Source organism: Chelmon rostratus, chromosome 20 (assembly GCF_017976325.1).
Source record: "Chelmon rostratus isolate fCheRos1 chromosome 20, fCheRos1.pri, whole genome shotgun sequence".
NCBI classification, from domain to species: domain Eukaryota; kingdom Metazoa; phylum Chordata; class Actinopteri; order Chaetodontiformes; family Chaetodontidae; genus Chelmon; species Chelmon rostratus.
In genome coordinates, this window is record NC_055677.1 from 21,152,468 (window position 1) to 21,169,746 (window position 17,279).

Here is a 17,279-nt window from a genome sequence, read left to right on the forward strand (position 1 = left end):
GAAAGTGGAACAGACTAATTTATTGACCTGCTGAAATATTCTGCTGCTCTTAGGCTGTTAGCATGTTTTGAACTTCTGTAACCACCCAGCAACCCAACACACGGACAGTCATGTGACCATGTGGCACCAGCAGAGTGATTATGCTACTCCCACTGGGAACATCTGCCCTGCAGCTGGCAACAACACTCGATACCCACCCAGACAAATGGTTAACGACCCAATCAAATAATCCAATTCCACCTGGCTGTTCAAATGAGCAGCTGAGCTGCTTGGATGGTTATTAGCCATTGATTACAGCACTCACAGATTGCCTATCATAGCTTTAGATAAAGCTCTAAGCACCCATGTGCTGCGTACCCATACTGGGTCCAATGGATAATAATGCAGATAGCAGTGTTCAGGGTTGATAGTGACATAGCAGCCGAAGCTGTTTGGCTGCCAGCGGGCCACCAGTGGAGGACAACATTCATTAGATTCATTACAAAACAGAATGGGAGCAATTGAGAATTATTACTGTCAAATATTACTGTTTGCTTTTATAATGGGGATTAATGATGACGAGCGAACACACAGAAAAGCATCCGCATACATTCACACACTCACGTACCCCAGCAAATTGATAAGGGCTGCATACTGATGAAATGAGCTCCTGCACTCAGAATAAGCAAGAAACCAAGGATAATTACAGCGTAGAATCAGAAATCTGCTATAAGCATCGTGGGAGCCTCCATCTGCATACAGACACCGGTTTGTTGATTGGTTGAACTTCTGCATCTTTGTTCATCTTCTGGACACCCTCTGGCTTCAAATTATTCAATACATAGATAACATAATATTTGCAGATATCGTCAGTTGTCTGTTTCAGACAAGCCTGACCTTTCAAATGAATATGTCCTCTTATCACGAAAACGGTTTTGATGGATGTGTTTGGACCTGTGCCGCTGCCACGCTGCATACAAACAACAGCGCTTCCTTCTGCAGCGTTTTTTCACTGCGTCGTTTTGATGTGCCTCGCTTCGCGCCAGGAGCTGCTCACCGGGGCCACCTCATCATCCCTCGGGAGGAGATTGCTGACCTGCGTTGCACACTTGAGACAGCCCAAACGGAGGATAAAAGTCTGCTCCCCCACCTGTGGTCATCAATCCTCACCTAATCCACAAACCTGTCAGGAATTACATCATGAAAGATGTACAGTCTGTCTGTGTGACACCATCGGCTGCTGTCATGCTGCTCACCTCCTCTATTTCTACCTATCTATACATCTGCTGAGGCGTTTACATGGACACGGAATGTGAGACATTGTGTCCTCAAATGTTGTAACATGACCATGTTTTTAATAATTTTATATTGTTTAATTGAGATATTTCAGTGAAAAAACAAACTAAGTTACTAACCATTCATGGATGCGTGTCGAATATAATTAAATTGTCACCTTCGAGACATTCAAAGTTCGCTATGAGTTTCATACTTTATGTACCAGAGGAAGATCACACTAACTGGATCTGACTTGCAATAAAAGGCCAACTTACAGTAAATATCAGAGGATGTGACCTATTACATCCTGCGTGCAGGGATCCAACACTGATGCAGCACACACATAAACACGTTGTACATCATCCTCACCACTGTTGGCAGTTTGGTTTATGAGTCAGGGTCACAAGCAGCAGGTGAACTTCCTGTGATGCCGTCACATGTGTTTGTAGGGGGGCCGCCAGGAAATGACACGTTGTCTAGGGGTTGATGCTGCCAGGTTTCGCTCCGACAACAAACACACACACACACACACATACTTTGTCAGCGCATGTATCTATCTGTGAGGCTCCCATATGTTTCTCTCTATCTCTGTGTTGTCGGCCCTTTAAGACACGATGCTTGATGTCATTTTATTCATGTCTTCTCCACATGGACAACATGCTCGCAGATATTTGATAAACTTGTGAAAAACAGGCAGGGCATCAAAAAAAAGTTCATCATCTGGGAACCCTGAATGTCTGTTAAAGATTTTCTGCTTATTTATAGATGTTGAGATAATTCACTGAATAGTGGGATGTTTTATGTACATTTGGGGACCATGAGGGGACCAGTGTGGCTAAACATGTCCAACTATTATTATTCGAAGAGTTACCCACTAAAGCTTGTCACAGTCGTCAGGACGGTGTGAAGTCTAGCTGCAGTGGAGTGTCTGACATCACGCTGCTCCTTTGGCACTCTCATGTTAGTTTTAAGTCTGAGCTGCAGGTGTGCTCTATAAAAGAAATATTTTCAGGATTGCACTATTTGGTGTTAACAAGCACGGCAAGCCCTCGCTCCTTTCCTCTAACTCCCAGTGGTGTTTCCACTTGCACCATCTGAACGCTGGCAGTGACTTCAGTCAGGAGTATGTTCTTGTATCTGTGTCACAGCGAGACACGGTACTAAACCCTCTGACTCCTCACCAGTGTTCCCAATTCACCCGGCTCATTAGCACGGCACATTTCCTGCAATGATCACAGTCTGGAAGTATTTCTCTTCATATCAGCAGTACATCTGCAGCATAGCCTCCTCATAAAGCGTTTCTTTACTGTTGGAGCAATTTTGAGTTAAAAAGCCCAGGGCTTTTTGCTTACAATTAACATTTTTAAAGGCCCCTAATGTCATAACACCTTTGTTTTAATGTGATCATTCATCTGAGAAGCATCTGCAGGATAATGGTTTTCCCATGGCGTATTTTCAGCTCACGATTATTCTTGGCCCAGGGCTCATTTAGCCCATTACATTTTTTACATTTACATTTTAGACGGGTAGCTAACACTTGTATCTGGAGCTGCTCGCAGTGAGCACTGGAGAAGACTTCACAGGAGATTGGAGAGCACATTACCAGCAATAAATACATCATTTGAAAATTATGTAATCATGAAGAAAACAATGTGCTGTATATGAATGCTTTTAATGAGAAGTGTGATTTAACCGATATTATTCATCACCCTTGCTGGCTCAATCCAGCACTGAACTAACAACAGTAGCTTCTGATAAGAAGTGTCTTTCAGCTCATTGTTTTGATAACTTAAGTGTTTTGGTTCACTCTTGCTGCTCTCGTCAGCGTCACTTCTCAATGCAGATGTAAGGTTTCTGTGAAAACGCTCAGACAAACCCCCTGTATGCAACCTGCCCTGCACCAAATGGCAGACAAACATTTAGCGCCTAAAAATTGGTAAGACATAATTACCTCAGGAGTTGGTGGAGACCAAACCCCGAACTAAAAGGAGAGTGAATCTTGGACTTAAATCTGTTTAAATGAGTGCAGGTTAAAAGAGGAAACCATGAGGTGAAGATGTCACACTGCCTGATTTTATGAATAATTTCTCCATCATCCAGTATATTTGATTTGTTCGGTTGTCTTTTGTTTCACGGTAGATCAGCTACAGATTAAAGGTATTTACAAGCATATTATAAGGTGACACCGTAACAAGCAAACAATGCTGAACGCTTTATTTTATGAGGACAACGTTATGGCAAGTAGTTTGAAATGGCATAAACGTGTTATTTGATCCAAATTTTTTATTTGTCCACTGCAGCTTATCAAGCTGGAGTTGTGAATATGAACTGATGCAAACTGTCAGTGCAGTCGACATCGTTGCTGAAAGTGACTGTACTTCCTGTACACTTTTTCTTTTGCTCCCTTGAGCTAAACTGACAAAAACTTTCTGTCTGCTAAGCCTTGCACTTCTTCACACTACGTGAACCTGGCCAGTCTGGGCCAACAATTCAGACACATTTCAAAAATCATATGGGGCCCCGACTGGCCTGGAGCCTGGTCTGCAGTCAGCAGGGCTACGCATTCACTCTTCAACCCATTCAGACTACAAGCTAATCTGTGCCGACAGCTGGGTTACTGCAGTGCCACTCAGCATAAGAATAAAACTCATCTGGTGTAACGTAGCATTAATTCATATGCTAACTGTGACAGGTCTAGGCTAACCCGCAGTCTGCTTTAAAATGTTCCTGTGTGAAAGGGTGCTATGCCCAGAGCCAAGAACCAATTTAGCACTCTGAGAAGATCAGTTTGAGAAACGCTTCAGGGAGCTATAATCAATCATAATTCCTAATGTATTGTGGTGAGTGCAATGCTCATCTTTCTGCTGTGGCATTCCCCTCACTGCTGAACTCGCACCATTCAGCTTTTATTCAGCAGTATTTTGAGGTGGACGACAGGCGGCGAACGGCAGCCGCGGTGCTGGAGGTGGTTGATCCATCACCGGGAGTATTCCCACCTTAACACCAGCTGCATTAAAACACATTGACCAAAGTCTTATGTCATATTACTCACACAAAGCCTGTAAGTTCCCTCTGAGTCTTAGGTCAAAGCCAACTCCTCATTTCCTCATTTCCTCACACACACACACACACACACACACACACACACACACACACACACACACACACACACACACACAGACATTTGAAGAAGATGGTGCAGATATCATTAGACCCTGACTGGTAAATTATAGATCAGTTGGCAAACACAGCACGCTCTCTCTCACTGTGCTAGAGCATTTTGAGCTTCTTTTCCACAACATTTTGAAAAAAACACTAATTATGAAAAATATATTGGCCACAGTAATTTATACTCTTCATATTTCTTGTCTTTATACAAAATACATGTGCCTCCAATATTACTGGATCTTCTTGAGTTGTATAAACAGTAATTATCACCATGTCAGGATGCAGAAAGCGATCAAATGCCATATTTTATACAAAATCTGCCTACCAGCTCCTCTAAAGCTCACTTATAAACAAATAATATCTTCTTTGTTTATCATCCATCCATTCCGCCACTCAGGATAGTGGCAGAAAGCTAAGCAAAGTAGTCCACACTTCCCCCTGTCCAGCAAGGTCTTCCAGCTCTTCCTTGGGGATCTCGAGGCTTTCTCTAGCCAGGTGAGATATATTATTATTATATTATTATATTATATATTATTACCAGTGTGCTCGGGGTCTACTCCAGGTTCTCCCAGTCGTGTGTGCCAACACACCATGAGAGGAAACTCATTTCAGCAGCTCGTATCTGCTCACGACATATATCAACAGGCAAATTGCGAGCTTCGCATTTAGGCTCAGCCACCTCTTCACCATAGCGGTCTGGTACTGGGGAACAAAACCGCAAGATAGTTAGAAGTTTTTTCACTTGTGGCACCACCTCACTCCCAGCCCAAGGGAGCAATCCACAGTTTTCCAGCAGAAAATCATGAACTCTCATCCTGATCACCTCACACTCGACTGCAAGCCTCCCCTGTGCATGCTGGAGGTCTGATGAAGCCAGCAGAGCCACATCATCTGCAACGTGCAGAGATGTAATTCTGAGGTCCCCAAACCAGACTCTGTCCTCCCCTGACTACAGCCTGAGATCCTGTGCATGAAAATTACAAAACAAAAGCAGAATCAGTGACAAGAGACAACCCGGGAAGAGCCCAACCTCCACTTAAAGAGTACTTGACCTCAGACACAGCTGTCACAGCAAAGCATAGAGAGGACATGTTGTGGTTTTACAGGGTTTTATATGCTGGACTGTTTCTCGACAGGGTGCAATAACTCCCTGTTTCCAGCCTTTATGGTAAGTTAAGCTAACCGTCTGTTGGCTGTGGCTTCATAAGCAAGTATTTCCCAAAATGTCAAACTGTTCCTTGAAGCTCACAGTATGTCTGCCATTTCAGAAAAAAAAAAAAAAAAAACACTGCAAAAGACAGACTCCATGCCTCCACGCAAACTGCATATATTTTATATCTTGTCGTTAAGTGCAGGAGACTGGAGGTAGCCATTGCCTTCTTTAGTCTTGTACTTCCCCTCCAAGTTTCTCCCACTGAAGTTATTAACAGCTCTGTTATGGCATCAGCCTGCCTTATTCCCACAAGCACAAGTTTGAAAAAAAGACCAGAGGGAGAGAGACAGAGAGAGAGAGAGAGAGGGAGAGGGAGAGAGAAGAAGGGGGATAGAGAGAGACAGAGTTTGCCAACAGCGCCAATCGACCTACTTCCGATTTTGCGGTGCGGATCAGTTTCAGGTTTTTGGCCATTGGCTGGCTGCATGGTACGAATGTTTACCCTGTACAGGAAGGGTGGAAACATTTTTGGTGCAGAGCAGAGAGTCTGGGTTTTCAGAGCCGCTGTAACCACAACCAATCACTGGGGAAAATCTCCCCAAAGCCATTTATGTGTGTGTAGGTGTGTGTGTGTGTGTGTGTGAGTGTAGTGAATTAGTTTCCATTGCCCTGACTTTGAAGCTTACAGTTTCTAATCTTATCAGATCTATGGGGAGGTACTGCACAACTATTTTTGACATTGCAGTTGCTATCTAGGAGGTAAAGTCAGTATGATACTGTATGTCGCTTGATACTATCAATATATGGTGATGGCAATTTCTCAGCTGGGTGTCCATTCAAATACACAAGTAAGACACACAGTGTGAAGGACATTGATTGACCAAACTACTTTCCTGAAGTGAGCAGTGATGTTTGCCGGTCTGAAAAGCCGATAATCTTTAATTCTTTTCTAAAAAACGACGTGTGAAGTAAGTATAAGTTTTGGGTTTATTCTCCACGGTGTGTGAATCCATCAGGCTTCCAAGTTCAAACATCTGAATCAAACATTTTCTCTGTTCCACCTTCATTTTATGGTTCAGCCCAGTCAGGAATTATGTTCCTATTGAGCAGTTTTGCACATTTACCTGCAGTGCCAGTGTTCAGTGCCAGCAATGTAAAGTATGTGTCCAGCAATTCAAGGTGATTTCAATTTGTTTGGTTTTGTGTGTGTGTGTGTGTGTGTGTGTTTTTTCCCCTTCTTTCCCAAAACCAAATTCTGGAAATTTCAACTTTTTATTGTAATTGTTGCCACTGTGACTAGCGGTCATCCTTGTAGAGTTCGGAAAAAAACACACACCAGAGCGGTCAGAGCACTGCTCCTCTCGCTGCCCTTCTCCCTGTGCCTCCATTCTTTATTTTTCCTCCCTCGTTTCATTTAGCTCCTCAAATGTACTCTCCAGTCTGAATAAATATGGTGGGCCATCAAAGTGAAATGACTCACAGCCATCATAATAACAGTCCACTTCACTTTCATCAGACCAAAGTGCTACTTCTGTAGCGTGCCCACACACTAAGACAGTGACCAACACCCTCACACATGTAAACAAACTGGCGTGTAGCAGGCGTGTAGCCGGGTCAACCCAGATGCAGATCCCTGTTCAGTTAGCTCCAGCAGCTGTCCACAGGGGCTACGCTTCAGTGTTCACTCAGGGTCAGGGACTGTAGCTCCACCATATGATAATAACTGAAGTTCAAGAGGAAGAACAACACTCGATCACACCAAGGTGGCTCCTCCAGCCTCCACTGATGAATTCCACACACAGACTACTTAGAGTGCCAACTCCACACCTCCTCTCTCTGCCTTTTTCCCTCTCCCTCTTTATCTTCCTGTCTCTCCATGCAGGCTCCTCTTGTTGGGGTTTTTGTTTTCATCAGCAAAGAGAGCGCCAGCACTCTAAAGCCAAAAAAATCCACTGTCTTCTCCGCACGCCTTCAACTAATCGACTGCCAAATCAACTGACAAACCTTGTATCTGAACAGCTCATCGTCCATCTTTTATGTGTTCTGAATAAACCAACTCAAGCTGCATGAAGTTGTTCTTGAGTCTGCCCCAGTGTGTGAAGCATGCCACACTGCTTTGTCACCTTCATATTTCTCAATGCAGATAACACGGACACTATTGCTTCTGCAGAGTGAATCTGGTTTCTTGCTGGTGTGAAACTGGCTGCACGACTAATCTTATTATGTAAATACCCAATCTGTTCACAGCGATGGCAACGTGTGGGCCGTAATCAGGTTATTTTTATACCGAGCAGACCCATTTCTGCTGTTTGTCTGTACGTCTGTGTGTCCAAAGCTTAAAAAAGCCAGTGCCCAGCTCGGATGGAGCCACGTGGCAGGGACTCGCGTCACGGCTGGGTTAACAGAGATCAACTCTCTGCCTTATGTCAGAACTTTCTAGAAGGAGGTGCAATCAAATCAGTGATGGGCTGTGATCAGAGCCAGAGATCCAGATGTGTTGATTCCCTGTGTCATTTGGTCCAGAGTGCACAGCCAAGCCATGACTCAAAATGGCAAAAGTACCGTTTTCTACGGTAGTGGACATGCAGTGCCATGGTGTGGTTGGTTTAATGTCATGTTAGAATGCATGCATGAGAAAACTGAAGTGTTTTTTTTTAACTTCAGCACGTAGCCTTGCAAGTTTCTGTTTGAAACGTGAAAGGATTCGGTGCAAGATGGGAAAAAAATGAACTAACACTCTGCATCTTTTATTGAACTGAATGACTTTGTGCACTGGCAGACTTGAAATCCAAACTTCTATAAATCCTCTCAAAGAGGAAAAATCAGAGCGCGAATGAAACACATGAAGTCAAACATTCGAGAACTTGAAATTACTTATTTTTTTAAAAACAGGTTTTCAGTGTATTCCTACAAAACCAAGAAACCTTTTTTTAATAAAAATAGTGCAATATTGGGAAAGAGACTTTTTTTAGATAAAATAGTGGCAAAGAATAACCAAAAAGTAATGCTGACAACCAGAAACTGTTCATGGTTTGGAAGGATTTCCATGTGAAAGAAAGCAGCCCTGTGAGGGTGAAAAGCACCCCGAAACAATTTTGGGTTCAGACCCAAGGAAAGTCATCCAACTGTGTAAGAGGCTCTTGCTGGAATCGAGCAGTTATTTCTTACTGGAGTGTTTTTAACTTTCAGCTGGCTTCGGCCGGCCGTACGATAACACTGCAATCAATCCGAGACCTTGTTGAGAGGGCGGCTTCTCACTGTGCTTCCAAGCCGACCCCGGAGCCTCATCTGGAGAGAGAACGTGATCTGATCCTGATCCCACCCAACCTCAGGAAGCACATTAGGAGCGAAGCAGAAGTGCACAGGAAGTATTCATCCCCCAGAACAAGTGTGCTATCAGTTTTAAAACACCTGAAATGAGACAGTCCTTTTGGGAGACCTCAGCGCTCCATTACAGATCAGTGCCCTCTCTTCATCTTCCTCTCCTTCTCTTTTCTTTATTCCTCTGCTCGGGGAAAAAGAGAGACAGACGGGAGGCTTTGGATTCATGCTGCCAGGAGATCCAGGAGGTCTGACTGGGAGCAGATGCAGCAGTTATGAGACAGAGTCGTGTTTGGAAAGAGAGGCTTTGAGGATCCTGGCAAAGCTCCGTGCTGGTGGGAGGACCAGTTGGAAAGGGCCAGAACCTTTCAGAAAGGGCATTCAGGATTATCGAGTGAGAGAGGAAATCATTAAGAAGAGGAGAGGAAGAGCGAGAGAATTAGGAAAGGAGAGGGGAAGTCCGGATGAGAAAATTATTCAACCAGCCAACAAAGTTCTGAATGAGCACAAGGCGGACAAAGAAAGGAAGTCAAACTTTCACACTGGCAAAATAATGTAAAAATGTACCACAGCTAAGAGCAGTGAAATTAATTCAATCCAAGGGACACAACTTCAGTGTCCCAGCTTAGCTGCCATGATTCCTTTTTTTGCTGTGATCATGCAGTTTACTGAGAAACGAATATACAACCAAACACAATGCACACCATCTTCGCTAACATAAAGGGCACACAGATATTGTCAGACATGTAACATGTGATAATAAAGACAAAAACTACCACATCACCTTAATAGTAACTGCTTGCTCTGTAGCTCCACAGAGCTCATGTCTGTACGCAGACAGAAAAGGATGACTCAGAGTTAATATGGAGATAAACACGAGATGGTTGCACAAACTGCAATAGTATCGAGGGGGAAATGTTCAAAACCCCAAGAAGGAATTCTACAGTAATTTTCAGATGAGTGCATAATTAGCTTTTAGCACCCAGCAATCTGGTCAGAGCCCTGGTTTTGAGTGAGGTGGTGGATATTTTTACACAGAAACCGGCGAGGAAGAAGCACCTGCTTTAAGGTAAGACAGCTCACACTGTTACTTAGTGTTTCTGGCTGTTTCATGCATGTTGCAACAGTCTGTGCGATCAGCGCTGTGGTGACCAGTTGGAAGTGAGTGGCTGTCGCTGATGGAGGTGGCAGACTGATGGCTTTGGATGGAAAATGAAAATGTGTTTCTTTTGTCGACTTACTTCATTTCTGATGAGTGAAGTTTGGCACTGAAAGAGCACACCAGGCACATATCTAGTTTCTGCATACTCTGATGTTAAACAGACGGTAAAAGCATTTTCACTCCTGTTGATGTTCTATCCAGAGCGACGGGGCTTCTGTGCTCTTACCTTGTGCAGCAGGTCAACAGCAGGAACTTCATGTATGCCGATGTAACTTTTTTAAATACTAACATCACGTGTGTGGGTGAGGCCTCTGTGTTTTAATCTGTACTGAACGTTGACGGCCTGAGACAACTGGAAGTCTTTTCTCACAATCTGTGGAGCCAACTTTGTGTGGCCTGCGGTAGCACTACTACTGCTACTATCTGCTGTTTCCTGCAAAAAATCCATGTTTCACGTTAGTGAGGCCGAGCTAAAGCCGACAGATGTCTAAAGTCTCGCACGTCACAAATGAATTCTACCTTGAAGCAGACATTTTATTGGTTTCCGGCAAGCCGTCCATCCGTTCTTGCACTATTGTGAGTGAGAGGATATTAGCAGGATCTCACCAGAGAAGAAATGAGATCTTGTCACATTAACTTGAATCATGCTGTGATTTTAGTGTCAATATTCTCATCACTTATGAGGTGAGTCAACCCTCTCTGTGTCTTTCATAAATCCCTGCAAATCTAAACAGGGGCTCAGCTGTGCAAAAGGTAAATCTACAGTTCATAAATCTGCAGTCACGCAGTGTGAACTAACGGCTGTGTGAGTCAGCAGACCTCAGAGCACAACATATCCTATATGTGCAACCCGTGATGAACTCACATGTTCACGGTGTCAGAAAAAGTTTCTCTCTTACTGTATCAAGATGTGCATCGAATTCTCTGTGTATCGTTAATAGTCCTGCTATGATTTACAGTGAGCATGATAATGTTTGTTTTTAACATGTAACAGTGCGTCCCATAGAAACAACTCATGGATCGCACAGGAGCCAAAAAGGTCATCAAGATAAGCAGTTGTCTTCCCGACCGTAATGCTGCTGGTGTTTTTCAAAACTTCAATCAGAGTTTTCTGTTCAGTGTGATCAGTGAGAATTCCTCAGAGTAAGGTGGTGAGGTCTGTGTGTATGTGCAAATTGAAACCTCATTAATGGTGTGGCTACCTAAGTTTCCTGTGGCATGCACGTGCGCGCGCACACACCACACACACACACACACACACACACACACACACACAGTGACACAGACATGCACTTGCTCTTATCCCTTGGACTTAGTCTAAATCATTGATCTGGCTCATTAGACCTGACCCTTCTCTATTATCTGAGGAGATTAGAGAAAGGCTTTTGCATTACATACAGTTTTGTTTGTGTATTATGAGAGAGCCAAGCCAATGTATCACTCTTTTACAAGTCGACAACTAGACAATAGTGTGCTCTACGCATACAAAGATGATTAGACCTTGATGAAAAGTTTGCCTGTAAAAGCAGGATCTTGAAACGTTGAAAACGTCAGATGCTCTACAGTAACTGCAATGACAGCTGACGGCATCATCGTCACCTACTGGAAACGATGCTGAAACAGAGCGGAGACTTCTGGGTACCAGAGGAGACTCACAGACACTGAGGGTCTTGGGTATTTGAATAACCTCTGGATCTATCATCGCCCTCTAGTGGTCTTAAAGATTTATAAAATAGATAAACAAAACCCACACACAGGCAGAAATACAGTAAAACAACATGCTTTGGTGTTTGTGTTAATAGAAAGTATAAAAATTACAAACCTACATCATATAACAAGAGGGAGAAAAAAACATTATTGTAAAGAAAGGATGTATACATAAAGCACCTGTTTATTTGAAAGTTCTCATAAAACTGACAGTGTTTTAAGCAACTGGCTGAACTCTTTTTTTCAGGAAAAGGGTACATTTGCAATAATAAAGCAATGCTTCAATCATTTTCCTAATTTTTAATTCTAAATAAACTCAAAATAAACCCAAAATGAGTACTTTCCTGAAACCTCTAACTTACTATTATAATGCTAGCAATGTGTTTGAAAAGTGTAGTGATGCGTATGAGCTATACTCCTCTTTTATTTCTAAAGTTATGACCGGAGGTTGTCTTTGTATTCTCTGTGACGCCGGTCCTGGGTTTTAAAAAGTATTTTAGTGTTATATTAGTGTTAATTTACATGAATAAATCAGACTATAATGCAGTGAGTGGAAAAAGCAGCGAGGCTGTAGCTTGTGAACAGAACTTGAAACAAACAGGTCCGGGCCGCGCGAGCTGCTTTTATAGGAGCATTCGGATCAGGAGCGGGATGGGGGCGCTCGTGCCAGTGCGCACATGCGCATTCGGTGGGAAACGCGATTGAAAACGGGCAGCTATGCCGCGCGGTGCAGAAAACGAGCTGGACGCGTCCGCTTGGAACAACGGCCGGCGTACCGGAGGACTCACCCGGGGACTGCAGGAGAGGGAGGCGGCTGACAGGCGTTAACAGCGAGTCTTTCCCCGGGGACAACCTCCTCAACCATCCTCAAACCGCGGCGAAGGCAGCGGCGCGAGCGGTCGACGAACCCGCTCCTTCTCCTCCTTCCCTCTCCTCTCCTCTGCTTTCGGCACCGCAAGAGAGACAGCAGCGATGTTGCCGCTAAACGTCTAGGATTTCTCCCCGTTGTCCGTTTGTTTGACGCGACTGTAAATAACACTGCTCAGAGACTAGAAGCGACAACAGCGGGTTTCACTATGGTTTTACTGGCGGTCCGCAGTAGGAGATGTGTTAATAGCTGCTGTATGGGGACGTTATGCTTGCAGTTGTTGCTGTGGATTTTATGCGCCGTGAACGGAGAGGAGCAGCCGTTCAGTGTGGAGGTAAGAGCCGGGACCGTTGTTTGTTGACATGACGGCGTTTCAATGAAGGAACAAGAAACGTGCTTCCCCCCATTAGTCTGCTAGTTTAGTCCTCTCTCCAAAGACGAGTGTTTGTGAGGCTCATTGTAGCTCATGCTCGAGTCTGTGTTGATGTTTCAGTAACAACAGGGTCTTTGTGAGATGTCCAGCTGGGTTGTTCTTCCATCCCTTTCTCCACTTTTTAATTCTCTAGGAAAGAATATTTTGTTAATTCAAACAGAATATTAATCAAAGCAAAATGATTTTATTTCCTTCCCCATCTGGGCTTCTTTATGTCCTCTATAAACAGCTGCTTAATTTCACTATAATGCAATTTGATAGAAAATGTCTCTAATAGAAGTGTAGGCAGTGAGTTTAAATGTAATTTTAGTGAACTCTAGTACTGTTATCTTCCCATGTACACTCTACACACCCATGTAATTCAATATAAAGTCAACATCTTCAGTCAGTGGGGCAAATCTTCAGAGAGGGTCTCATGGTGAGGTCTGTGTGTTTCTTGGGGGCTGTCACTTGAGAGTTTTAAGACAGAACATGAGAACCTCCACTTCAGGGCTTTCAGATAGTATCGCTTACTTGTGCCATTATAACAAAAGCTGTAAGGCTTAATTCTGCAGAAAGAGATCGTATGGGCTCACAGGCAACATTGTAGGCAGCTAGATGAGATTTTAACTGAGAAAAAAAAGCCTTCTTTTCAAAGGGAGCTTTTATTCCGATCTGATAGCCCAACTTAATGGATTGTTAAAAGCCTCCGGGCTACAAGTGTTACGCCAATAAACTTTAACACTCAATCAGCCTTTAAAAAGAATCAGTGTTTATTCTTTTTGCTTTCTTTCAAGATTCTGCAGCACTAACACGAGCTTTCCTCCTCCAAGTAAAGAGACATGTTTGGGTTTTATCAAGGGCACATCTGTCTATTTTACGTCCTCTTTTATTTCCAGAGCAAATCACTCTGCTGTTTAGCCAAAGTTGAATGCAGAAGGCTATCATAAAGTGTGAGACCGCAACCCCTCGCCGTCTCTCACACTTGGCTGCGCACACACAACAGAGAGACGCCACACAGGAACACACTGGCATGTCTACTGACAGTCATTTAAGTCCTACATCCACATACCCACATGATTTGCAAGCTTGGCGCGCCACACTGTTCTCTTTGGAAAGGCAGAAAGGCAGGGAGCAGATTTAGTCCAGATGCTACAGGTTATTCAGCTAAAATGTCCAAGCTTTCATGACAGAAAGAGGAAGAAAGTTAGCGATATGTCTTTGGTCATCTTCACTTGACCATGTTCCCCTAATGTGACCAGAATAACCTGAACTCCAGGCCAATCAGATGTGAAAAGCCACGCCGCGCTTTTCAATAAGATCCAGCCTTGCTCTCTGCAACAACGCATAATCGACAATGTAAATACGAGCAGTTATTGACTGTGGCTGGCATTATAATCACTGTCATGTTTCACATTCCCTTCTCCCACATCTCTTCTGCCCTCACTTGTTATTTTCCGCTCCCAGGCTCTGCATCCGATTTCTTCTCCGAGCTTTTCTTTGTCATGCTTACATGTGAACATACTGTAGTCAGTCTTTTCTCTGTTATGTTGGCTACTTGTACTTTAGAAATCTTAGAATTGTAAGAAATTAAGTCTGTGGCCGCCACGTGATTTGCAAATACATAAACTCTAATTCCTTTGGCTTTTAAATGCATGAGATGTGTGCTCGTCCCTGTGGAGTAAAACACAGAACCTTTGCTTTAGACCTTTCACAGAAAAAATATTGCACTACTCGTCAGCCTATGTCTGTACAAGAGTAGAAGTGTCATAAAATGAGATGTTCTGAATGTATGGTGATGGCAGCCTCGTGCTATGCCTGTCATGTAGGATGCTGCTGCGCTCACACCTGTCAGTGGATTATCATGCCAAGAGAATGTAGCTTTGAACAAATGTACTCACAGTAGTTTCATATCTGTGATGACTGTGTTTCCAGCTTCCTGACAGGATTTCAAAGCTTCCATTCTGGGCTTTTCACTGTAACGTGAGCCATTTATGGCCCCTAATTTAACCATCATTATTGTCTTGGGCATCCCAGCGGTGAGACAACTCTAAGTGCTGCCGGAGAGAGTATGATGCACATTTCATCCCTGTTATCTGCAGCGACTGAGGTGCCCTTGAGCAAACTTTAAACTACCAAACATCAGAGTGAAGCTGTGCCAGGCAGCTTCTTGGTGTAAGTGTCAGTGAGCGTAGGACGTCAGTGGACATGAAAATGCAAACTCAGTTGTCGAAAGCTCCATCCAGCAGCATTACGTTGTCGTTAGACAGCATACAGCCAGTAGCAGGGTGTCCCACTGTGTCTGTGATGACAGACTCAGGCTGAACTGAACTGGTTTCCCTGGAGCCACTTACTGGACTTGTTATGACTGTGTGTGTACCGCAGGTTACAGAAGGTAATAATGAAGAAAGAGATGAGTGTTGCCTCTAAATAGCAGGTGTGGTTTGAGGTGGGGGGTCACATAAACCTGCCCTGTAATTGCTGGTCAGTCTTGCGGTCTTTTAGAAGCTTTGCCCTTTTGAATGGCAGCTTCAGTGCTGACTTCCTGGATTTGCCTTCATGGCTGAGCTCACTGTATCGTCAATTTTCTCCCTTTCTACAATTTTCTCAGCTTTGGATGACGTTTTACAGACAGCCTTTCACCGGGTGATGAAACAAGTAGTTGATGCTTGTAACACCTCACTTTGTGCCTTGACCACACGTAGATTAGTTAGATATTAACTAGCCAGTAGTCCGCCATTGTTGTTGTTTCAGATGTGTGGTAGAGTTGATGAAATCGTCTTCTCCCAAATGCTCAGCCCAGTCGGCTTGCTGCTGAAACATTTCGGAAAAGCTCCTCAGCTTTTGTTTATCCGATTGTCTTGCCTGAAGAAGTAATTTTCTCCGCAATTTAGACAATGTCATTAAAAACAACACAGCCGCGAGTTCATTTCATTTGTCTCCTTGTGAGTATTATTTTCTCTTTCAATCCATATTGATTTTAGATGAACAAGTAATGATGCAGAGCGACAGCCAGTGAAGTCAGTCTCCGTAAGGCCACATACTGTAGGTGGGCTGTGCAAGCAGTGGAGCTATCTTGAGTTATGTGTATCATCTGTTTTTATATAACACAGAGTAATTAAAAGAGAGATAATGGATTTTTTAATCTCTTTCTACTGTCTGCGGTCTGACAGCATGGAATTTCACTTGATATTGCATAAGAGTTTTCTCCACTCAGTGCCACAAATGCATAGCTAGCCTGAAGTGTGTTCATCCATCCTCCCATTTTGTCTAAAGTGGTTGTTTTGAACTGATGCTTTAAGGCTTTCAGTTCAAGATACAGCGTCATATTTAGGAGATTCAAAGGCCCGGAGCACTGCTGAAACTCTTACCACTCAGCTGGGTCTGCATTGGATTGATGCTACCCTAAAATTTATGGTTTGAGCTTTGAATTCAGGCCCCATGTGATGTGCACATTTTAAGAATTTGCAAGCGCTGCAGCGAAACAGGAAAATATTCATCTTAAAGGCTTTTGTTTCCAAATAGTTTAGTTACATAAAATCCTTGTTGTATCACTCACAGCTGCTTCTGTGCTCTGTAGTCTACCTTCTTTTCACTCTGTTGGGATTTGTGATATTTTGACTCATGGCTGATTTTTCTCACCACAGTAGTTTTCTCTAGGAACACAACAACAACAACAACAACAACAACAACGTGGAAGTGCCAGAGCCTCATGAGCATCGCATTGCCTTGGTTACACTCAGTATTTCACAGAGAGGCATCAGGTGCAGCGCTTCGCTCTGAGTCACGTTAAGTGTTGTGAATCATGCCACTGTGCTCGCCAGAGACAAAGCAAAGTTGCATTGTCAGAGATCATCTGCTGTACAACAAAGGGGCTGCAAAGTTGCTCTGGTGTACTCCATCTGTTAACACGTCCTGTCTCAGACGGATGAATGAATTGATAAAAGCTAGTTTGCTGAGACGTCACTGACAGTCACCAATAATTATTACTAACTCCACCAAGGACTTTGTGTGTTCCCTCTGTCTGTCTGTCTGTCTGTCTGTCTGTCTGTCTGTCTGTGTGTCTGTGAGGTACCTCAAAAATCTCTGATCAGATTTCTGTGAAATGTGGTGGGCAGACCTTGTGTCAGAAACGTTAGTGAGTTTTTGACTTTTAGCCACAACTATGAAACTGATGCAAAGACAGACTTCTGATTACAGAGTCTGAAATAAGATAACATCTGTGTAACATAGA

General features: G+C 43.5%; 1 protein-coding gene across 1 annotated transcript in view; it reads left to right on the plus strand.

Moving 5' to 3' along the window:
- Window positions 1-12,490: 12,490 nt before the first annotated feature.
- Window positions 12,491-17,279, plus strand: part of LOC121624306 (matrix metalloproteinase-16-like) — a 79,748-nt gene continuing 74,959 nt past the window's right edge. Inside the window, exon 1 of the mRNA XM_041961967.1 lies at window positions 12,491-12,967. Coding sequence (XP_041817901.1) covers window positions 12,842-12,967 — 126 coding nt within the window. The 5' untranslated portion in view covers window positions 12,491-12,841. The remainder of the gene's footprint in view (window positions 12,968-17,279) is intronic.